The sequence below is a fragment of the Sceloporus occidentalis genome, unplaced genomic scaffold, assembly GCF_023333645.1.
Source record: "Sceloporus occidentalis isolate IW3139 unplaced genomic scaffold, rSceOcc1.0.p SCAF_21, whole genome shotgun sequence".
NCBI lineage: Eukaryota > Metazoa > Chordata > Lepidosauria > Squamata > Phrynosomatidae > Sceloporus > Sceloporus occidentalis.
Genome location: NW_028317001.1, coordinates 5,757,480 through 5,781,691, shown reverse-complemented (window position 1 = coordinate 5,781,691; position 24,212 = coordinate 5,757,480). Strand labels below are relative to the sequence as shown.

Sequence of the window (24,212 nt, the reverse complement as noted above, 5' to 3'; positions counted from 1 at the left end):
ATGCTCCTTACCTGAAGGATTGGGACGGGACTATTGTGAGTTAAGGCCTATGCTTCTTGCCTGAAGGATTGACACTGGCCCATTGCAACCTCAGGTTGATTCTCCTTGCCTGAAGGATTGAGACAGGACTATTGTGACTCAAGGCCTGTGCTCCTTACCTTACCTGAAGGATTGACATTGGCCTCTTGCAACCTCATGCTGATTCTCCTTGCCTGAAGGATTGAGACGGGACTATTATGAGTTCAGGCTGGTGCTCCTTACCTGAAGGATTGAGATGATTCTGTTGTGACTTCAAGGTAGAGGTCTTTACCTGAACTATTAAAAGTGTCCCATTGCAACCTCAGGCTGATGCTCCTCACTTGAAGCATTGAGACTGTCCCATTGTGATCTCAGAATCATAGACTCACAGAATCCTAAATAATAATAAATAAATTATTTATTTATAGCCCGCCTTTCCTCAGATCAAGGCGGGTTACAAGAAGTGCCATTACAAGATAAAAGTACAATAAAAACACAGTAAGTATACATTAAAATAGCAATCACCAATACAATCAATGCAAACAACAACATAACAATATCCAGCCAGCTTAGGATGTACAACAACAGTAACAGTGAGGGGAAAGAGGGAGACTAACAGGGAACAGTTAGGGGAAGGCTTGTTGGAACAGGAAGGTTTTTAATTCCTTCCTGAACCGATCAAGGGAGGTGGGCGAGCGGAGCTCACCAGGAAGTGAGTTCCAGAGCTGGGGGGCCGAGATGGTAAAGGCCCTACACGATGTTGTGGCATATTTCGAGTCTGGAACTCTTAGCAGATGCTTCCCGGCTGATCTGAGTGTGCGGGGCAGATTATATGGGGAGAGGCGGTTCTCCAAGTACCCTGGGCCCAAGCCATTTAGGGCTTTATAGGTAATAACCAACACTTGCATTGCACTCGGAAGCGAATAGGCAGCCAATGTAGATCTTTTAATACTGGTGTTATGTGGGTGGCCCTGGAAGATCCAGTGACCAACCTAGCTGCCATGTTTTGAACCAACTGTAGCTTCTGAGTATGGTACAAGGGTTGCCCCATGTAGAGCGTGTTACAGAAATCCAAACGAGAGGTTACCAGAGCATGTACCACCGTTTCAAGGTCCCTCCGGCCCAGGAAGGGTCGCAGCTGGCGTATCAACCGAAGCTGATAACAGGTGCTCCGGACCGTCACATCCACCTGAGATGTAAGGTGGAGCGACAAGTCCAGGAGCACCCCCAAGCTGCGAACAGAGTCCTTCAAGGGAAGCGTGACCCCGTTCAGGACAGGTGGACAAACCTCCAATCCCGGACCGGGGGAACCTATCACAAGCACTTCCGTTTTCTCTGGATTCAAACTGAGTCTGTTTTCCCTCATCCAGCCCATTACTGAGTCTAGGCAGGCATCAAGAGGAGAGATGCCATCCCTGGTCACTGCTTCAGTCGGAGACACAGAGAAATATATTTGGGTGTCATCAGCGTACTGATAACACCGTGCCCCGTGTCTCCGGATAATCTCTCCCAGCGGTTTCATGTAAATGTTAAATAGCATGGGGGACAGAATGGCTCCTTGAGGGACACCAGATGTAAGTGCCCTCTTGTCGGAGCACACGTCCCCCAGCTGCACCATCTGGAATCTGCCCGAGAGGTAGGAACGGAGCCACTGGAGCGCAGTGCCCCCGATTCCCAACTCCCTCAGGCGTTCCAGAAGGATACCGTGGTCAATGGTATCGAAAGCTGCTGAGATGTCCAAGAGCACTAACAGGGACACGCTACCCCTGTCCATGCCCAGACAGAGATCATCGACCAGGGCGACCATGGCAGTCTCAACTCCGTAGCCAGTCCGGAAGCCGGTTTGAAATGGGTTCAGATAATCCGTATCATCCAAGATCGATTGAAGCTGGATTGCAACTGCCCTCTCGATCACCTTCCCCAAGAAAGGCAATAGCGAAACAGGCAGATAATTATTATGCATCAGGGGGTCTAGGGAGGGCTTTTTTAACAGCGGTTTTACGACGGTCAATTTTAAGCTGGTTGGAAATTGCCCTTCCCTAAGAGATGTATTGATTATGCGGTGCAACAGAGTTGTTACAGCCGCACCCCCCTGAGCCGCTAGCCACGAGGGACAGGGATCAAGAGAGCAAGTTGTCTTCCTAACACTTCTAAAGATCTTGTCCACATCCTCGGTACTTACAGACTCAAAATGATCCAGTATAGTTGAGTCCATGGAAGCTCTGGAGACCTCTACACTGGTTTCTGAACAAATAATGGCATCTAGATCAGCCCTTATCCGAGAGGTTTTATCCACGAAGAAGTTGTTAAATTCGTCGCAGCAGGCCTTGGATGGTTCCAAAATAGGGTTCAGAGAGGAGGGTAGCTGAGTAAGCTCCCTCACTAACCTGAACAGCTCTGCCGGATGCGACTCCGCGGACGCGATACGCGCAGCATAGAACAAGTTCTTTGCTGCGTCTGTCGCCACTCCATAGTCCTTCAAAAGGGAATCCAGGAGTGCCTTGTCAGCTAAGTCCTGATGTGTCCGCCATTTGTGCTCTAGTCGTCGCAGGACCCGCTTCCTTGCCCGAAGATCTTCTGTATACCAGGGCTGCTTTTTGGAAGCAGGCCTGAGAGGATGCTTGGGAGCGATGCTGTGTATAGCCCTGGAGAGATCAGTGTCCCAGATGGTGGTCAGGGCATCAACAGAATCGCAGTCAGATCCAACCATATACCCCTCTAGGGCTTCTTGGAACCTTTTGGGTTCCATCAGCCTTCGAGGGTGGACCATTCTAATAGGTCCACCACCCCCAGGGGGGATCTGGGAAGATGCCTTAATATTAGCCTCAACCAGGAAATGATCCATCCATGACAAGGCGGAAATGTTAGTTACTTCCGCCCACGGAGTTTCCATGTCCATACAAAAGACCATATTGAGAGTATTACCAGCGGAATGCGTTGGCCCCGTAGCCAATTGAGACAGGCCCATGGCGGTTTATGGTATCCATGAACTCTCGAGCCGCACCAGGTGGACTATAGCTGGCCGTGAAGGGGATGTTGAGGTCCCCCAGGACTAAAAGCCTGGGGGACTCCAACAGCAGCTCCGAGACCAGCTGTGTCAGCTCGATCAGGGAGTCTGTTAGCGCACGGGGTGGCCGGTAGACCAACAGAATCCCCCAACTGTCTTTGGCTTTTAGGGTCAGGTAGATACACTCGATATGAGAGGTTTGACGAACATGGTTCCTAGTTAAGGAGAGAGTGTTCTTATGAATCAAGGCAACTCCTCCCCCACCCACCTAACCTGGTCTGGTCCTTAACTGAGAACCCGGCAGGGAGGGCCTGTGCCCACACAGCTTCACCTTCAGGCCCAAGCCAGGTCTCAGTAATGCAAGCCAGGTCACAGTTCCTATCTTCAAGAAGGTCGTATATTATGTGGGTCTTATTTTTAACGGACCTGGCATTGCATAGGAGCAGAGACAGGGTTTGTGGTATGGTTGGTCTGACCCTCAGACCTCTTTGGTTAGGAAAGTGGATGGAAGGTGAGATAGATATTACACATCGATCTCGCCTTCCCCTGTAACGCATTCCACTTTCCTACCGCCATACCTCCCCCTGCCCCACACTACTCCAATAGGAGCCCCGCTCGTACCAAGAGTGACACCCGCCTCCTCCTTGACTGAGACATCGCCCATACCCATAACCTCCCTCCTCCCTCACAATACACAAACAGCAGCAAAGAAATGACACAATCAGTCATTTCCGCTGCTATAACCCTAGCATGGATTCGCCGCAGTGCCTTCCCACCCGGACTGTACAGATGCGCAGTTGCGCAGTTGTGGAGATGTCAAAGTCCGTAGGCGGCTTCCCTGGGTCGATGCGCAGTTGTGCAGGTGTCCTGTTGAACCCAGGGGGCCTCCCGGCAGCAACAACAACAACAACAGCAAACATAGTTCCTTGGAGGCAGACATGGGGGCGGGACGGGGGAGGAAGCCAGGCAGCCGGCTATATGCGTGCTGCTGCCACCAGCACGCCCCTTTCCCCGCCTTCCCCCAGGTGTTTCTAGTCCCTCCGCAGTCCTGGCTTGCTTGCTGAGATGCCGGTGATGTCAAAGTCCGTAGGCGGCTTCCCTGGGTCGATGCGCAGTTGCGCAGGTGTCCTCTCGAACCCAGGGGGCCGCCCGGCAGCCACAACAACAGCAACAGCAACAGCAAACACAGTTCCTTGGAGGCAGACACGGGGGCGGAAGAGTGGAAGAGACCACTAGGACCATCCAGCCCGCCCCTGCCATGCAGGAACTTGCAATCAAAGCATCGCTGACCGATGGCCATCCAGCTTCTGTTTAAAGTTGTCCAGGGAAGGAGAATCCTCCACACTCCTAGGAAGGAGTATGTTTCATTGTCCAACAGCTCTTATTGTCAGTTAATTCCTCCTAATATTGAGGTGGAATCGCTTTTCCTGGAACTTGCATCCATTGTTCCAGGTCCTATTCTCTGGAGCAGCAGGAAACAATCTTGCTCCCCCGAGAGCCAGCCTGGCAGCCAGGGGATGGCGGGAGGAGGAGGAGGAGGAGGGTCGCTGGCCAGGCAGCAGCAGTCCTCCAGCAGCTGAAGCAGGGAGAGAGATTCCTCTCTCTCTCTCTCTCTCTCTCTCTCTCTCTGTGTGTGTGTGTGTGTGTGTGTGTCAGAGGGAAAAGGGGGGGTGGTCTACTTCCCGCTCCCGCAGCCTCCCCATTGCTCTTCTCCCTCACGATCCCAAGGCTGGAAGGGATCCCCAAGGAACATCCAGTCCAACCCCCAATCAAAGCAACAACCCCCCCCCCCTTTTCAAGCAGCCTCTTTTGACAATCTATACGCATTTTTGGGGGGGTGACATGCCTGGGATGTAGGGAAATGGATGCAGGAGAAGCACCCTCTTTTGACAATTTATGCGCATTTGGGGGGGGGGGTGACATGCCTGGGATGTAGGGAAATTCCCAATTGATCCCATGAGGTCACTCTCTCTCAGCCTCAGTGGAAGGCAATGGCAAAGTGTAAGCAGGAGAAAAGAGTTCAGCAGAGGAGGAAGCTACAATAATGTTGCAAAAGACCTCACAATCAATGTTACATTTTTAAACAATTTGTTTGGTGAGGAAAAGGAAGGCTAAAATGTTGCTTTTAAAAGCAAAAAAAAATGCATGGCAATCCCATCCTTTGCCTGGGACAGGGGCAGATCTGACCCCAAAGCCCACAGGTTTATAAAAAAAAAAATAGAGAGAGAGAGGCATCTCTCTCCCTGCTTCAGCCGCTGAAACCCCTGTGCCTGGCTCTTTAAAAAGGGAGGACACTTTCCCCGATGCCCTGCAAACGTCACCATGACGATAGCTTGATTGGCAGCAGCCACCTTGCCAGCAGACTTGAATGCATTCGATTTCTGAATTTGCAGGTCAAAATGCATTCGATTTGCAGGTCAAAATGCATTCGATTTCAAATTTGTAGTGGGCACTTGCTAACGGAGCGATTCGGGGGAGGGGCATCCGGATCAGCCCAGTTCCTTCCAGGTCTTTTGACCAGTATGAATGGGGCCCTAGATCCCTTTCACATGTTGTCTCCTTAAGCCAGGTGTCCCCGATCCTATATTTGTGCATTTCATTTTTTCGCCCTGAGTGCAGTACCTTACATTTCTCCCTGTTTAAGTTCATTTTGTTAGCTGTGGCCCAGCTTTCTAGTCTATTCAGGTCATTTTGAATCTTGATCCTGTCCTCTGGAGTATTAGGCTGAGAGAGTGTGTCTTGGCCAAGGTGGGCATCCAAACCCTGAGCTCCCATTCTCCATGACCTATTGGAAACATGGCTGTTGTCGTGTGTTGTAACTTTGGAGGACTCTCCTGGCTTGCAAGGCTTGTTGTGGGGTGGGCAGTGCCTCCCTTCGAGGCTGAGAGAGTGTGTCTTGGCCCAGGTGGGCATCCAAAGCTTGGGCTCCCTTTCCCCATGACCTCTTGGAAACATGGCTGTTGTCGTGTGTTGTGATTTTGGAGTACTCTCCTGGCTTGCAAGGCTTGTTGTGGGGTGGGCAGTGCCTCCCTTCGAGGCTGAGAGAGTGTGTCTTGGCCAAGGTGGGCATCCAAACCCCGGGCTCCCTTTCCCCGTGACCTCTTGGAAACATGGCTGTTGTCGTGTGTTGTGATTTTGGAGGACTCTCCTGGCATGCAAGGCTTGTTGGGGGGTGGCCAGTGCCTCCCTTCAAGGCTGAGAGAGTGTGTCTTGGCCGAGGTGGGCATCCAAACCCTGAGCTCCCTTTCCCCGTGACCTCTTGGAAACATGGCTGTTGTCGTGTGTTGTAACTTTGGAGGACTCTCCTGGCTTGCAAGGCTTGTTGTGGGGTGGGCAGTGCCTCCCTTCGAGGCTGAGAGAGTGTGTCTTGGCCCAGGTGGGCATCCAAAGCTTGGGCTCCCTTTCCCCATGACCTCTTGGAAACATGGCTGTTGTCATGTGTTGTGACTTTGGAGGACTCTCATGGCATGCAAGGCTCTTTGGTGGGTGGCCAGTGCCTCCCTTCGAGGCTGAGAGAGTGTGTCTTGGCCAAGGTGGGCATCCAAACCCTGGGCTCCCTTTCCCCATGACCTCTTGGAAACATGGTTGTTGTCGTGTGTTGTGACTTTGGAGGACTCTCCTGGCATGCAAGGCTTGTTGGGCAGTGGCCAGTGCCTCCCTTCGAGGCTGAGAGAGTGTGTCTTGGCCCAGGTGGGCATCCAAAGCTTGGGCTCCCTTTCCCCATGACCTCTTGGAAACATGGCTGTTGTCGTGTGTTGTGACTTTGGAGGACTCTCCTGGCATGCAAGGCTTGTTGGGGGGTGGCCAGTGCCTCCCTTCGAGGCTGAGAGAGTGTGTCTTGGCCAAGGTGGGCATCCAAACCCTGGGCTCCCTTTCCCCATGACCTCTTGGAAACATGGCTGTTGTCATGTGTTGTGACTTTGGAGGACTCTCCTGGCATGCAAGGCTTGTTGGGGGGTGGCCAGTGCCTCCCTTCGAGGCTGAGAGAGTGTGTCTTGGCCAAGGTGGGCTCTTGTTGTTGCCATGCGGGGATTCAGACCCTGGGAGCCCCCTCTTTCCTTTCTTCCCATTGTTTTGCTCAAGCCAGGGAATGCCATGTACCCATTAAGTCCAATGGTGGAGTCAAAGGGTTGCTCTGGTTCGCTTTCCTGCAAGAGGGGGGACCCTCTGGCGTTCGGGGACTCCAGTCCCCATCATCCCTTCCCAGGTTGCTGCTGGGAGTTGCAGTCCAACCATGGAGAAGGGGCCCTTGGCGTCTGCTGGGTTTTGGGTCCAGGGCTCTCCCTCCATTGGCCCCAAAATCCATGGGGCTCAAGACCCATTCAATACAATGGCAGAGTCAAAGGGTGGTGTCCCTTTATAGGAAATGGCCAAAAATATCCAAGTTTGTATTTTGGAATGTATAGTTTTTGGGAGATGAATCAGGATAGATAGATACTTAGGATTCGTGTGTGTATATATATATATACACACACACACACACACACACACTTCTGAGATATATATATATATATATATATATATAATCATTTTGGTATCTACATTGGGTAGGTTTCCAGCTCTTTTTATAGATATATAGATACACACACACACACATACTTCTGGTTTGTGTATGTGTAGATAGATAGATAGATACTACTGATTCATGTGTGTGTGTGTGTACATATATATATATATATATATATATACACACACACACACTTCAGATATGTATCTATATAGACACACTTCTGTTGGGATATAGCAACTTAGCATGCTGAGACTCTCTAGTAATGCATGTCTATGGTGGTTTATTGCTTATTAACAACCCCTCCTCATTGCCCCTCCTCATTTCCTGTTTACCCATGAGCACACCTAACCTTTTGTCCCTGAAGGAGAAGAAGAAGGATGAATCGCCATTACTACTTACTTACTCACTTACTTACTAATCTCCTTGCCTTTGTCCAGAGCTGATGGATGCATGCTGATGCATGCAGACTACCTTTTCTACCTCGTCTTTCTTGCTAGACCTGTGTCTCTCTTCATACACATGATTTTGTAAGTAAACTTGTTTATTGTTCACTTTAACCAAGTGACTGTGTTTTATTGGGGACACGTGGGCTGCCTGGGAGAGAAAAGTGGAGCTAGTGAGTGTTCCTGCTTGCCTTATATTCCGTTGTGTGTTTACTCTGCTAGTCAGATTAAACAATCTTGCTTGCTTTCCTGAGCTTCTAAGGAACCTCAAGAAAGAACCACATTTCCCAACAACTTCGGAGTTACAGATATAGGCCTGTTCCAGACTGCCAAAATAAAGCTGCTTCAGGTCTCTTTGGAGGTATGCTATTTAAACGATGCATGGGTCCTAAGAGTCCGGAGGTTGCGCCAAAGCCACACTCCATTCCTAAGCACCGGAGTGCAGCTTTGGTGCAGCTTCCAGATTCTTAGGATGCATGCATCATTTAAACAGCATACCTCCAAAGAGACCCAAAGCAGCTTTATTTTGGCAGTCTGTAACAGGCCAAAGATACATACACAAACATACATACATACTTCTGCTTCTGAGATATTAGTAGTTTCTTGTGGCCCCAGAGCTCTTCCTGACAGAACTACACTTCCCAGGATTCCCTAGCACTGAGCCAGGGCAGCTAAAGCAATCCCAAACTGGGTCATTATTATGATTACTTCTGCAGTATGGACTGGGCCTTGAGCCTTTTTAACGACTAAGGTCCAAAACCCACCACAGAAATAACCCAGTGCTAGGGAATCCTGGGAGTTGTCATCGGTTGTGGCCCCACAGCTCTTTCTCAGCAGACTACACTTCCCAGGGTTCCCTAGCACTGAGCCAGGGCAGCTAAAGCTGTCTCGAAGTGGGTTATTGTCTTGGGCCCAACCCTGGCTGCATCTTCGCTCCAGAGACAGTCCAGCTTCATAGCGTTTTAGCAGCCATGGCTCCAGGCTCCATGGGATCCTGGGAGATGTAGCTTGCGCCCAAAGGAACAGCTTTCAGTGTTCGCAGTGTGGCCATGCCTCAGTCCATGAATCCGGGGAGAAATCCAGCCAGCCAGGTTGTTGTTGTTGTGGTGGTGGTAGTGGTGGTTGTGTGTGTGATCTATGTGCAAGAGAGGGAGGAGGAGATGCTGGCAGGGCTGCTGGGGAGCCATTCCTCAGCCTTGCAGCACTCTCTCTCTCTTGCTCCCAGTCATTAGCAAAGACTTAGGGAGGAGGAAGCTGTTGGGGCCCTAAGAAGCCCTGCCAGGCAAGTCACACTCTCTCAGCTCTGCCCTATAGGGCCAGCCACCAAAGGCACGCAGCAGCGGCAACCCTTGTTTACTGACCTTGCCCTTTGGAAACCATGGCTCTGGATCCCATTTGGGGAGACAGGAGCCTGTCCTGCCAGGAAAAGGGGGAGGAAACATACAGACATGAGGGCCAATAACCTTATTTCCACATTTTGCCTCCATCATGGCTGGTGAGGGTTCGAATTTGAGGGCCTCAAACTTAAGCTGCAGTGCCTTTGGGGCCTATGTTTCCAGGCAGTCTTGAAACATCCCCACCATCTCCCTGAGTCCTTCCTCATAGGGCTGCATGGTTTCCAGACCCTCCGCCATTTTGGTCCCTCTCCTTTGGACCCATGGCTCCAGTTTCTCAGCATCCTTTTTGAATTGTTTTGCCCAGAACTGGACACAGCATTATTCCAGGTGGAGCGTAAGAGAGAGGCACTATGACTTCCCTTGATCTAGACTTCCCTTGATGCAGCCTAGAATCGTATTGGCCTTGTTAGCTGCTGCATCGCACTCTTGACTCACGTTCAACTTGTGGTCTACATGGACTCCCAGATCCCTTTCACAGCTGGTAAAGAATAAAATAGCTAATGATAGTAATAAAAGAAAAAGATATTAGTTATAAATACTATATAAAGGTATTTAGATAGTCAATACAGTGCCATGACAATTAAATTTGAAATGCCTGATTTCCATATCTGAAACACTTATTTCCAAACTTAATTTCTCATTGGTTAGAAACCATATCTACCAAATATTAATTGTTTAGTATTCTCCCCCTTTTCCCCAGGTATATCATCATCAACGGAGGAGACCAGTCTTTTGGGGCTTCTTCCGGACATTGCCTCTGCTTCAAGAGGTAAGTTTGTCTAACTCCATGCAATCCGTGAATTGAGGGAACCGTTCCTCTCTCCCTGGGACTTCCTTTCTCTTCCTCCATTTTGCCAGGGTCACTCTAGCACCAACAGACATATAAAAAAGCAGTTTCCCCTATGCTTTGTTCCAGTTTAACATCTGTTATCAAACTCAACAGAAAGGACTTGGGGCCGAAGTTTAATTTGCACTTTGAAATTTCCTTTACCATTTCATATACTTCCTCGCTCCAGAGACAATCCAGTTTCATGCCGTTTTAGCTGTCATGGTTCCATGCTATGGGAAAGGACTTTGGATCCCATGGTGCTCGGATCTGTGGGGTGGGATTGTGGGAGTTGTAGTTCCAGAAGAGCAGGGAGAGCAAGGGTCCCTTTGGGTTCCCAAGGGGAAAGTAGGCACATTCCTCAGTGGGCTTCACAAAAGGTCCCCAGAAGGTCCTCCATTGCTTCAGACCCTTCAGGCTCTTTCCCAGGGCCCCTCTCTCCATCCTTCATTGATGCCAATGCTGCTGGAAAGCCTTACAGCTGGATGGAGGAGGAGGAAAGAAAGGGCCCTGGGTTTTGCCAAGCGAGGGGTGCCTCTGTGGTTGGCACTTCCATGGGCATAAATGGGTCTCTGGACCCATCTGCACCCCTAGGAAAGCTGCAAAGGGGCTCAGGAGGCCATGATCCTCTCTCTTTCCTGATGCAGGAAGCCCTGGCATCTGATGGATGCAATGGATTGGCATTGGAGAAGAGAGCTTGGGAGAGTCCCTTCAGGACACACTGGAGAGGAGGCCAATTGAATGCAGTGGCACTAAATCTATGCCCTTTAAGAGATGGTTTTGGACTTCAGCTCCCAGGAGCCTCAGCTATATGGGCCAAGAGCCTGGGATTCTGGGAGCTGGAGTCCAGGATCCCTTCGTAAAGAGCACACTTTGGGAACCTCAGTGCCCTCAACGCTCCCTGCATTTCTCCAAACCCCAAAGCAGTTGCCAAGAGTGGCCATCAGAGGGTGCCCAGAGAGAGAAGTTGGGACAAAGCCCAAAGGGTCCCAAGGAAGTGGGTGCCAAGGAGCCCAAAGGGGCTGCAGGGCTCTTGGGCAGTGTCTGCAATGCCAAAATGAACCACTTTGACACTGCTTTAACTGCCATGGCCCAGGGCTAGGTAATGCTGGGAACTGTTTGTCCTTGCACCAGAGTTTTTATAGAACCTTTGAAGACTTTTTGTGGCGCTAAAATGGCACAGAAAGGCTTCATACGAAACGCATCCGTCGCACAGTGTTACGGCATCCATTCAAACCAGTTGTTAGGATGCTATCCGATGTATGGTTTTCCTATGTATGGGGACGATGGGGCTTGGGATGCTTTCAGCTAGGGCTGCTTGTAGATGTAGATGGGACTTGTAGTAGCTGAGTGGGATACTAGCTATTAGTGGGAGCAAAGGGGAGAAAGAGGTGGCTGGAGTAGAAAGAATTGGGTTTTTTAAGTATTGGGGTTTTTTTGGGGGGGGGGGTTGGTCTCAGTTTACTGTTGGAAAAGGAAATCTGTCCCTTGAAAAACCAAGCAGCCAGAATTCTGAGGAATCAACAGAACTTTACTGATAGATCCAGGATTAGTGACTGTATTAGGAATCTTCTCTATTAGCCAGATCTTGTTACCCTGAAGTCTGTTGGCATTAAAGCCTTTGAGCCTCACTGAAGAAAGGAGCTGGCAGCAGGAGCTTTCCTAGGCTCCGGTCTACTTCCTCAGATGCATAGAAGATGTCTCTATAAAATGGATGAATGGAGGAAGCTCAGGCTGCTGCCATCCTTTTTCTTTCAGGTAGGGTTGCCATAAGTCAGGAGCTCTAAACTGGGACAAATGTAGGGCAACATTTTCAAATGTAGGACACATTTTTATAAAAATGGAGGACGCGCAAAAAATTGAGGGTTTTTTAAAAATGTTAATATAAATGCATGTTTTTAGGCATGATCAAAATGGAGGACATTTTGGCATTATTCCTAGACAGATGGCAGAAATGTATTTGCCCTCGGGTTCAATTGTACTTCTCAGAAGTGTGTACTTGGTCAAGGGACAGTGGTTTTTCTTCACTGCGCATGAGTTTGTAAAAATCACAGCAAGTTACATAAGCAAGTTACATTGGCCGTGCCTCAGAGGCTTGTTGATATCAATATCACCACCACCACCATCATCATCATCATCACTATAATTGTCCAAGAAAGGCAGACTTGTTAGCATTCAAATTGCCATAAATACACAGAAAATGCACTTGCATATATTTAATAATAAAACATAATGGGGAAAAAATAAAAAACAAGGCAGGGGTGTATATATTTCATAAAAAAATTAATGTAATAAAATAAAACAAGCAATAATAAAAATTAATGAAATAAAATAAAACAAGCAATAATAAAATTAATGAAATAAAATAAAACGAGCAATAATAAAAATTAATGAAATAAAAACAAGCAATAATAAAAATTAATAAAATAAAATAAAACAAGCACTAATAAAAATTAATGAAATAAAACAAGCAATAATAAAAATTAATAAAATAAAACAAGCAATAATAAAAATTAATGAAATAAAATAAAACAAGCAATAATAAAAATTAATGAAATAAAATAAAACAAGCAATAATAAAAATTAAAGAAATAAAAAAGCAATAATAAAAATTAATAAAATAAAACAAGTATTTTATATTTTTAAAAATAATTTAAAAACCCCAAAAAACCAAGGCAGACCTAATGGCCACTGACTCAGCTTTCCTCCTCCTCCTTCGCCCCAATTCTGCCCTGACCCCTTCAAGGCACCCTTCCTTCCCCTGGCTCTTTCCTCCTCCTCCTCCTCCTCCTCCTCCGCCCCAATTCTGCCCTGGCCCCTTCAAGGCACCCTTCCTCCGGCTCCTTCCTCCTCCTCCTCTCCTCCCCTCCTCCTCTTTAGGATGGCTGGCGCGCGCGCGCGGGGAGGGAAGCTGGGCAGCACAGGACTCTCCCTCCATTGGTCGCAAAATCCATTCAATGCAATGGCACAGTAAAAAGGTGCTGTCCCTTTATAGGAAATGGCAAATAAATAAATATATCCAAGTTTGCTTTTTGGGATTTGTAGTTTTGGGGATACTTTTGGGCCCATGGTGCTCGACTGTGTGGGCTGGGATTCTTGGAGTTGTAGTTCCAGAGGAGCAGGGAGAGGAGCAAGGGCCCCTTTGGGTTCCCAAGGGGAAGGTAGGAGTAGTGGTCAGTGGGCTTTACAAAAGGAGGCCCCCGGAAGGTCCAAGGCTCTTTCCCACGGTCCCTCTCTCCGTCCTCCATTGGAGCATAGTGGAGTCTCCTTCTTTGGAGGCTGGATGGCCAGCTGTCCATCCTCCCATCTGTATTTCTATATTACTCCCTTTGGTTTTATGTTCTTGTGAATGACTTGAAGTTTATTGCACCTCTTTAAATGTCAAAACTATTCCTTCTTCATCCTTTGGTTCTTCTAGGGTCCATCATGCTTCCCATGCTCATGCTCAGGGCTGAATGAAGGGGCTTTTGTGAAGAAGGAGGGATGGAGGGAACAGGGCTGTTCACTGCAGCTGCTGCCCTGATCTGCAGAGAGAGAGAGAGCTATGGCTCCCAGGGCACTGCCTGGGATTAGGATTTTGGAGCCTTCCCTTCAGGACTGTGAGAGTACAAAAGGGGCCAAGGGGAAAGAAGGCTGAATGCAAAAAGCTATTTAGAATGTCAGCTCAATGAATAATAGCAACCATGATCAGCATTTGAAGGTTCAAAATGTATGGTCTGGATCTTAAACCGTGTAACAAGATATTTCTACAGAGGAAGCTGCTTGCAAGCTAAAAGTGAGAGGTTTGAAGTTTATAAATATAAAATGGCTACACTCATGCTAAGAAATAGGAACAAAGGCTAGAAATGCCACGTAGACAAGCTCTGCTTAAACAGCAATGTTTCACTTGAACAGCAAGACTATTGGCAGTTCTACTCTTTGCTCTCCCCCTCCCCTATCAGTTTCATGTAGCTTAACCACAAAGCTATTTTTGACAATTAGCAGTTTCTGCAGAGACACCTGGTTATCTCGCTAGCAAATTTTGAAATTAGCTCATGAACTTTTGAATCTTTTTTTGACAATTCTTGATCACCCCATGACTAGGTAGGAAGTATAACCCAAATTAGGAATTGGCTATTCTGCTTCTGTAATTGGCTTATGCTAAGGCACAGATAGACAGAGAAAATGTATAAGTATGTAACTCAAACAAGGGAGGTTGCGGCAGTCTTGGTATCGCCATTCAGGCGTGCTGTCGCCCTGCGCAGAAATAAAGCGTTTTAACCTGGACCATCTCGGACTCCTGACTTCTTCTTTGTGCCGGATAGCTCAAAGACCCCTCCCGGTCTCATGGGGTCAGAATCCCCGCTACAAAAGGTTTCTATCTATCTATAAAAAGGATGTGCAGTCTCTGTTCAGGGCAGTCATCTCTGGAACTAGCCATAAAAGTTCACCTGAGAGCTGGGTTTTGGGCTGAGACTCTGTTCTTGACTTGATGCCTCTTTCTGACCTTATCAGGACTAGGCCTCAGCCTGCCCTCGATTTGCTGGGCTTTACCTTATAAACTGTGAGTCTAAAGTCTCTCCACACGTGACGCATAGCAAGGCCAAAAAGGCCTCACAAAAGAACAGCAATGGAACTGACATTAAAAACATCATGTAAACATAATTAACACAACATAGTGTAATACACTGGGAACATGTAAAAACTGCCTAACAACTGTTTAATCACCTGGTAAATTACTATAGGCCTACCTAACATCAAATTCACCTTTCAGTTAAAGGGCCTCAGCTGACCTTTCCTTCTCCCTATTACGGATATATCTTGATTACAATCGGATATATGTATATATGTGGTTGCTTACTATCTATCTATCTATCTATCTATCTATCTATCTATCTAAGTATAGCACATATAATTAGATAGCCTTATGTGAGTTCAACTCTATTCATATGTTTCTCTTTTATTAAATCTTCTGTCTTGGATTGAAATCTATTTCTCTCATTCCCCAGGAATATCATCATCAACGGAGGAGACTAGTCTTTTGGGGCTTCTTCCTGGACGTTTTCTCTGCTTCAAGAGGTAAGTTTGTCTAACTCCATGCAATCAGTGGATTTAGGGAACCATTTCTCTCTCTCTGGGACTTCCTTGCTCTTCATTTTACAAGGGTCACTCTAGCGCCAGCAGACATATAACTGAAGAGGAGGCATTGCTCTTCCACTCAGGACCCCTTCCTCCTGGACTCCATCCCCCAGAATCCCCTGGTCAGAATGGCTCTAAAGAGGGGATTCTGGATGTTGCATTCATCCCTGAAGATGAGACATTGCTCATCCACTCAGGACCCCTTCCTCCTGGACTGCATCCCCCAGAATCCCCTGGTCAGAATGGCTCTAAAGAAGGGATTCTGGATGTTGCATTCATCCTGAAGATGAGACATTGCTTATCCACTCAGGACTCCTTCCTCTTGGAATGCATCCCCCAGAATCCCCTGGTCAGAATGGCTCTAGAGAGGGGATTCTGGGTGTTGCATTCATCCCTGAAGAGGAGGCATTGCTCCTCCACTCAGGACCCCTTCCTCCTGGACTGCATCCCCCAGAATCCCCTGGTCAGAATGGCTCCAAACAGGGGATTCTGAGTATTGCATTCATCCTTGAAGAGGAGGCATTGCTCATCCACTCAGGACTCCTTCCTCTTGCAATGCATCCCCCAGAATCCCCTGGTCAGAGTGGCTCTAAAGAGGAGATTCTGGGTGTTGCCTTCATCCCTGAAGAGGATGTAGTGCTCTTCCACTCAGGACTCCTTCCTCTCGGACTGCATCCGCCAGAATCCCCTGGTCAGAATGGCTCTAAAGAGGGGATTCTGGGTGTTGCCTTCATCCCTGAAGAGGAGGCATTGCTCATCCACTCAGGACCCCTTCCTCTCGGACTGCATCCGCCAGAATCCCCTGGTCAGAATGGCTCTAAAGAGGGGATTCTGGGTGTTGCCTTCATCCTGAAGAGGAGGCATTGCTCTTCCACTCAGTACTCCTTCCTCTCAGACTGCATCCCCCAGAATCCCCTGGTCAGAATGGCTCTAAAGAGAGGATTCTGGGTGTTGCCTTCATCCCTGAAGAGGAGGCATTGCTCGTCCACTCAGGACTCCTTCCTCTCAGACTGCATCCCCCAGAATCCCCTGGTCAGAATTGCTCTAAAGAGGGGATTCTGGGTGTTGCCTTCATCCCTGAAGAGGAGGCATTGCTCTTCCACTCAGGACTCCTTCCTCTCAGACTGCATCCCCCAGAATCCCCTGGTCACAATGGCTCTAAAGAGGGGATTCTGGGTGTTTCCTTCATGCCTGAAGAGAAGGCATTACTCATTCACTCAGGACTCCATCCTCTTGGACTGCATCCCCCAGAATCCTCTGGTCAGAATGGCTCTAAAGAGAGGATTCTGGGTGTTGCCTTCATCCCTGAAGAGGAGGCATTGCTCATCCACTCAGGACTCCTTCCTCTCGTACTGCATCCCCCAGAATCCCCTGGTCAGAATAGTTCTAAAGAGGGGATTCTGGGTGTTTCCTTCATGCCTGAAGAGAAGGCATTAATCATCCACTCAGGACTCCTTCCTCTCGTACTGCATCCCCCAGAATCCCCTGGTCAGAATGGTTCTAAAGAGGGGATTCTGGGTGTTTCCTTCATGCCTGAAGAGAAGGCATTACTCATTCACTCAGGACTCCATCCTCTCGGACTGCATCCCCCAGAATCCTCTGGTCAGAATGGCTCTAAAGAGAGGATTCTGGGTGTTGCCTTCATCCCTGAAGGGGAGGCATTGCTCATCCACTCAGGAGGGCTTCCTCTCGGACTGCATCACCCAGAATCCCCAGAGCTTGGTGCAGAGACAGGGGGAAGTCTTGGGTGCTCCTTCCTCTGGATCTCTGGCATCTGGAGCTTCATGGAGGGACTTAGGTTTCCCCAAAACAGAGGTCTAGCATCAGAGTTCAGGGAACAGGACCCCAAAACTGCAGCCTCCCAGAGTCTCTGGGAGAGCCCTCTCCTCCATGGGCAGATGCCCCTGGACCCCCTTGGCCTTCCCCTGGTTCGTGGGAGACAGGGAAAGGGCTGCTTTGCACCCAGGGGATGCTTTGGAGAGGGGAAACTCCTGTACCCCCAAATAGAATCAGATGGGGCTCAGACAGCAGGAAGGAGGTGGTCCCTTTCCCAGCCCCCTTTGCGGGTCCCATCTGCATTCATCCCCTTCTCTTTGGAATGGCTTTTGGAGAAGCAGAGCCTGACCTCCCCCTTCCCTTCCTCTTCCAAAGAAAGAAAGAGGAGCTGCACATTCGAACATCTGAGAATGACAAAGGAGACCCTTCGGAAGGAGCTTCGGAGGAAGATGGAGGAAGAACAGCAGCAGCAGAAAGGTAAGTGACCCCCCCCCCAAGAGAGAAGGAAACAAAGAGGGGGACCCCCCAAGACCCCTTCCTATCTGCCCCAAGGCCTTCTCTCTCTGGCCCCTCTCAGTCCCAGGTTGGCCTTAGAGAATGGGAACTGACACCCAAGAGAGAGAGAAAGAGTGTGACCCCCAACACACCTTCCTCTCTGCCCCATGGCCTTCTCCCTCTGACCCCTCTCAGTCCCAGTTTCGCCACAAACATTCTGGGCACATGAAGCCCCAGCCATTGTCCTGACTGACAAGATAGCACCCGCTCCGATTACTTGTGTAGGACCTGGACTGGCAATGGGCACCACGCTTCCAAAGGAGTGGAAGGCAGGCCACAATACACACAACAGACACATCTGTCTCCACTCAACATCTGGGATGGTGACCCCACCCAGCCTCATGGCAGGACCAGTCCTCTAATGCCTTCCCTGTTATAATGTTAATCTATATATCAGGGGTCGGCAACCTCAGGCCCGCGGGCCGGATGCAGCCCGCGGAGGACTTTAAGCCAGCCCCTGGCTCCTCCTGCCACCGCCACAGCCGGTTGCGGCTTTTGCCCAATATGGGCGCCGCCAATTTTGGGGGAAAATGGCAGCGAAATCTTGCGTGACCTTCCTTAAGGTCGTGCAAGATTTCGCTACCATTTTTTGCCCAAAATGGCGGCGAAAACTCGCGCAACCTTCCCGGAGGTCACGTGAGATTTTGCCGCCATTTTGGGCAAAAAATGGCGGCGAAATGTCACGCGTCCTCAGAGAAGGTCGCGTCCGATTTCGCCACCATTTCCCCTCCAAAATGGCGGTGCCCAGGGCTCTGACAGCGGCAGCGCGCCTCTGGGAGGCCAGTTGCCGTCGCTGGGGCCCTCCAGGAGGGCTCCTGTGATGGCAGCGGGCCTCCCAGAGGCCCGTTGCCTTCACTGGGGTCCTCCAGGAGGGCTCCAACGGCGGCAGCAGGCCCCTGGGAGGCTAGTTGCCGTCACTGGGGCCCTCCAGGAGGGCTGCTGCGATGGCAGCGGGCCTCCCAGAGGCCCGTTGCCTTCGCTGGGATCCTCCAGGAGGGCTCCAGCAGTGGCAGCGGGCCCCTGGGAGGCCCGTTGCCTTCGCTGGGATCCTCCAGGATGGCTCCAGTGGTGGCAAGGGGCCCCTGGGAGGCCCGTTGCCGTCGCTGGGGCCCTCCAGGAGGGCTCCTGCGACTGCAGCGGGCCTCCCAAAGGTCAGTTGCCGTCGCTGGGGCCCTCCAGGAGGGCTCCTGCGACTGCAGCGGGCCTCCCAGAGGCCTGTTGCCTTTGCTGGGGTCCTCCAGGAGGGCTCCAACGGCGGCTGCGGGCCCCCCGGAGGCCCGTTGCCTTCGCTGGGGCCTCCAGGAGGGCTCCGACGGCGGCAGCGGGCCCCTGGGAGGCCAATTGCCGTCGCTGGGGCCCTCCAGGAGGGCTCCTGCGACTGCAGCGGGCCTCCCAAAGGTCAGTTGCCGTCGCTGGGGTCCTCCAGGAGGGCTCCAACGGCAGCAGCGGGCCCCTGGGAGACCCGTTGCCTTCGCTGGGGCCTCCAGGAGTGCTCCGACGGTGGCAGCGGGCCCCTGGGAGGCCAATTGCCGTCACTGGGGCTCTCCTGGAGGGCTCCTGCGGCGGCAGCGGGCCTCTGCCGTCAGGGGCCGGCAAAGACAGGGAGGCCTCCAGCGCCTGGGGGTGAAGCTCCGCCCCGGGGTGGGAACTCTGCCCCGGGGTGGAAGCTCCGCCCCCAGAGGGTGGAGGCTCCACCCCCGGCATGCGGCCCCTCCCCTGGGGGTGGAAGCTCCACCCCCCGGCTTCGGCCCCCTAGTTGTCTGAGGGACAGCAACCCGGCCCCCAGCTCAAAAAGGTTGCCTACCCCTGCTATATATGGTGGAGTTATGGTGGGAGCGAGGTTGGTAGAAAGTAGAGAAGTTAATGGCGTATAGATCTGCTGAAGGGTCCTAGCTGGGAGATTGGAATGCTAGTGATGACGGTGCCTCTGGCCTCCTGAGAAAGGTTCCGTTGCCCTTTTGTGGTGTTATGTGTGGTGTCGGATTAGTCCTTGTCAGAAAGGGTGGGTCTGAGGGAAGCTGTCAAAGGCCAGCTTTTTTACTATAGCCCTCATATTTCGCAAACACGTGTTAATGGGTCTTTTCTGCCTTAGCTCTACAATAAACGTTAATTCTTTGGAATGAGGTTCCTTGTGGATTACTGGTCTGAGGATCCCAGATCTCACAAATAACCACAATGGCTAAGGATCCTCTCTCTTTTTTCTTGTGAAGACTGTCCCAAACCGGACCTCATCTCCCGCCTGGAAGGAGGAGAAGACCCCTTTGACCAGGGCTTCAATGAAAGAGAAGGACCTGCAGGTACCTGCCTAGATGTTGGTCAAGAGATGTCCTCCTCTCTGGGGATGAAGGGGCAAAGGGCCTGGGGAAAGTCTCTGATCCATGGTTGATTATGAATGATTCTGTTGGGCTGGCCATACCCAGTGACAACATGGTTCTTCATGCCAACTCAAATATTTCCCACATTCCATGCATTTGTTCGGCTTGTCCCCAGGATAGAGTCCACAGGGTTTAGTGTTACTCATACTTGTAGAACTGCCCTCAGCAGAATAAAGTCCCTAGTCCTGGCTCTTGGTCCTCCTTCCCTTTTCTATCTGACCAGAGGCTTCCTTTGACTGAGGACAGATAGAAAAGACTGGCACTAGGAAATTCATTTTCCCCTTTCAGGGAGTCTTCTTCCTCTAGTCTTGCTAGACCTGTTGAGTTTCCTTTGCTTCTCAGAAGCTTCTGGAACTGGAAACTCCTGTTGTATAAGATGAGGATGAACATCTGAGTCTATTGCAGCTAAGGGGGAAATTGACCAGAATGGAATGGGTGATTTCTTGGTTGAGAGAGCCTCATATTCCAAAGGGAAGTAAATCATGTTTAAAGGAATGGGCAGATTATAAAATAAAGTACTTCAGATTGATACTGTGCTTGGCTCCTAAGTGCTTCTCCTTTTTCCTGATGCAGGTATTGAGCGGCAGAGAGGGAACTATGAGGAGCCACCTGCAACGTCAATGGAAATTATGGAGCCTTTCATGGAAACAGAAGAGTTTGGAAATCAAAAGGAACTGAAAAGAAAAAGGGCAAACCAAAGGAAGAACGAGGAGAACTCCTCTGTCCCTCAGAGTGCTGAACTTTCTGAACACCTGACTTCAGGTTCAGCTCAAGAAGAGTGTCATGTCTGTGGGAGAATATGCAAATGTAAATCACAATTGAACACATACTTCAGCGTTCCCATGGGAAAGACACCATACGAATGCATGGAATGTGGGAAGAGCTTCAGTCAGAGTGGACATCTACGTTCACATCAAAGAATCCACACAGGAGAAAAGCCATATAAATGCATGGAATGTGGGAAGAGCTTCAGTGACAGTGGAAGTCTACATAAACATAAAAGAATCCACACAGGAGAAAGGCCATATAAGTGCATGGAATGTGGGAAGAGCTTCAATCAGAGTGGAAATCTACACACACATCAAAGAAGCCACACTGGGGAGAAGCCATGCAAATGCATGGAATGTGGGAAGAGCTTCAGTAGGAGTGGAACTCTCAGTTCCCATCAGAGGACCCACACAGGAGAGAAACCCTATAAATGCATGGAATGTGGGAAGAGCTTCAGTCACAGAGGACATCTACGTTCTCATCAAAGAACCCACACAGAAGAAAAACCATATAAATGCATGGAATGTGGGAAGAGCTTCAGTGACAGTGGAACTCTACATAAACATAAAAGAATCCACACAGGAGAAAGGCCATATAAATGCATGGAATGTGGGAAGAGCTTCAGACACAGTGGAAGTTTACGTTCACATCAAAGAACCCACACAGGAGAGAAACCATATAAATGCATGGAATGTGGGAAGAGCTTCAGTCACGGTGGAACTCTACATTTACATCAAAGAACCCACACAGGGGAGAAACCCTATAAATGCATGGACTGTGGGAAGAGCTTCAGTGACAGTGGAACTCTACGTAATCATCAAAGAACACATACAGGGGAGAAACCATATAAATGCATGGAATGTGGGAAGAGCTTCAGTCTGAGTAATAATCTACGTCTACATCAAAGAACACATACAGGGAAGAAACCCTATAAATGCATGGAATGTGGGAAGAGCTTCAGTCAGAGTGGAAATCTACATAAACATCAAAGAGCCCACACAGGGGAGAAACCCTATAAATGCATGAAATGCGGGAAGAGCTTCAGTGACAGTGGAACTCTACGTAATCATCAAAGAACACATACAGGGGAGAAACCATACAAATGCATGGAGTGTGGGAAGAGCTTCAGTGATAGTGGAAGTCTACATAAACATCAAAGAACCCACACAGGGGAAAAACCGTATAAATGCATGAAATGCGGGAAGAGTTTCAGTGAGAGTGGAACTCTACGTAATCATCAAAGAACACATACAAGGGAGAAACCCTATAAATGCATGCAATGCGGAAAGAGCTTCAGTGACCGTGGAGGTTTACATTCACATCAAAGAACCCACACAGGGGAGAAACCCTATAAATGCATGGACTGTGGGAAGAGCTTCAGTGTCAGTGGAATTCTACGTAATCATCAAAGAACACATACAGGGGAGAAACCATATAAATGCATGGAATGTGGGAAGAGCTTCAGTCAGAGTGGACATCTACATAAACATCAAAAAACCCACACAGGGGAGAAACCATACAAATGCATGGAATGTGGGAAGAGCTTCAGTGATAGTGGAAGTTTACATTCGCATCAAAGAACCCACATGGGAGAAACCTTATAAATGCATGGAATATAGAATGGGATAATAAAGTGGCCTACCTTATCTAAAAATGCACAATGAAGGCTTATTTTGGGGGAAGTTATGTCTTTTTTTTGGGATCTTTTTGAGCCTTGGATAGCTGATTAAATGGATGTTTCTGCTGATCTGCGTCTTTCAGGGTCCAAATGGAGTCCTGTAGAATCCCCAGCTCTGGCGAAAACTGCCTGAATTTGGCCAGAAGACCCTGCCAGACCCCCGGGTTCCTCCCAGGAAGGAAAGAAGGACGAGATCGTATATGCTAAATTCTTCCAACTCTATGATTTGTGACTAATGTTAGTGAAAAAAGGATTCTGTATGGTGTGAAACTGGATGAGGTGGCAGTCAATGACGCTGTGAGTGATCTTGACCATATTGAAGCCGCTATGGACCTCACTGGTGCGGCATCCCTTTCCTCCCGAGGGGAACAGTGTTGGGTTGCAAGGAATAGCTGTGTACTTAGAGTTTGGCCACTGAGGTCGATCCTTTGTCCCTTCCTTCACTCTGATTGTCTGCCTATTTCTGAGGGGTTTGGCCTCTTTCCCAAGGTCTCTTTTTCTCTATTGTTTGAGATTGTTATTTCATAAAACGTAATTTTTTTAAAGCTTTATTGTCAATAAAAGCAAATACAGAAAAACAGAGACTTATAAATACAAATATATTTACAAAAATTACAAATGTTATAATCTCACATACCCATTATTCCAACCCATATTTGAGTTGGTCCTCGGCCAACCCCTAGTATATGACGGGGGAACTGCAAAGGCCCGTGCGGAATGGGCCTAAGTCTTATTCTCACAAATAACACAATATTATTTACTACAAAGTAGATAGCCAGCCCTGTGAGGGCACAGCTGAGAACCAAAGTGAATCTGCACTGTAGAAAAAAGAAGGCGGTTTCACACTGCTTTAGCTGCCCTGGCTCCATGCCATGGAATTATGGGATTTGTAGTTTGGTGATGCACCAGCATCCTTTGGCAGAGAAGGCTCAGGGCCTTGTAAAACTACGTATCCCAGGATTCCATAGGAGGGGAGCTAAAGCACTTAAAGCGGTGCCGAACTGCGTTATCTCTACAGTGCAGATGCATCTGGACCAAGAACCAAAGAAAGCCTGGAAGCTGAAACCAGTTTCTCCTTCCCTCCAAGACCCCCATGTTCTCTCACCCTCAGAACCCCAAAATAAAACGTTAAAAGTAATATATACACACACATACACATATATCCATACATATATCCATTTTGGCCAAAGCACATCTCTTCCCATCACTATAGTAAACATTTTCCTGCTGGAGAGGAGTGACCAGTGGGGTGTCCAGTGGGGCTCTGTCCTGGACGCAGTCTGCCATTCAACAACTTTATCAATGACTTAGATGAAGGAATAGAAGGCATACTCATCAAATTTGCAGATGACACCAAACTAGGAGGAGTAGCTAATAGGACAGGATCAAGATTTAAAATGACCTGAATAGACTAGAAAACTGGGCCAAAGCTAACAGAATGAAATTCAACATAGAGTCATAGAGTTGGAAGGGACCCCAAGAAGGGCCATTCAGTCTAACCTCCTTCTGCCATGCAGGAACTCTCAATCAAAGCATATCCAGCAGATGGACATCCAGACTCTGTTTAAAGACCTCCAAGGAAGGCGACCCCACCACAATCTCCAAGGGATTCAATGTGTTCCTCTGTCGAACAGCTCTTACTCTGAGGAGGTTCCTCCTAATGTTGAGGTGGAATCTCTTTCCCTGGAGCTTGCATCCATTGCTCCACGGGGCCCTAGTCTCTGGATCAGCATAAAACAAG

The 24,212-nt window shown here is 49.1% G+C and overlaps 2 protein-coding genes across 2 annotated transcripts in view; one reads left to right on the top strand and one right to left on the bottom strand.

The window, feature by feature from the left end:
- The window catches only part of LOC149301480 (uncharacterized), a 228,908-nt gene that overhangs the window by 7,202 nt on the left and 197,494 nt on the right, over nucleotides 1-24,212 (bottom strand). The gene's annotated exons all lie outside the window — the stretch shown is intronic.
- LOC149301483 (uncharacterized) lies at nucleotides 7,904-23,151 on the top strand. Its single transcript, XM_089484019.1, has 5 exons — nucleotides 7,904-8,062; nucleotides 10,076-10,144; nucleotides 15,190-15,259; nucleotides 17,471-17,572; nucleotides 20,599-23,151. Exons 4-5 carry the CDS (start codon nucleotides 17,506-17,508, stop codon nucleotides 22,395-22,397), a joined length of 1,866 nt encoding a protein of 621 aa, XP_089340145.1. The 5' UTR covers nucleotides 7,904-8,062; nucleotides 10,076-10,144; nucleotides 15,190-15,259; nucleotides 17,471-17,505; the 3' UTR covers nucleotides 22,398-23,151.

What these genes read in the sequence shown, in the direction of transcription:
- LOC149301483 (XM_089484019.1), top strand. Translation starts at nt 17,506, where the DNA reads ATGACAAAGGAGACCCTTCGGAAGGAGCTTCGGAGGAAGATGGAGGAA. An exon ending in AGAACAGCAGCAGCAGAAAG is followed by an intron (nt 17,573 to 20,598) that starts GTAAGTGACCCC and finishes TTCCTGATGCAG; the next exon opens with GTATTGAGCGGCAGAGAGGG.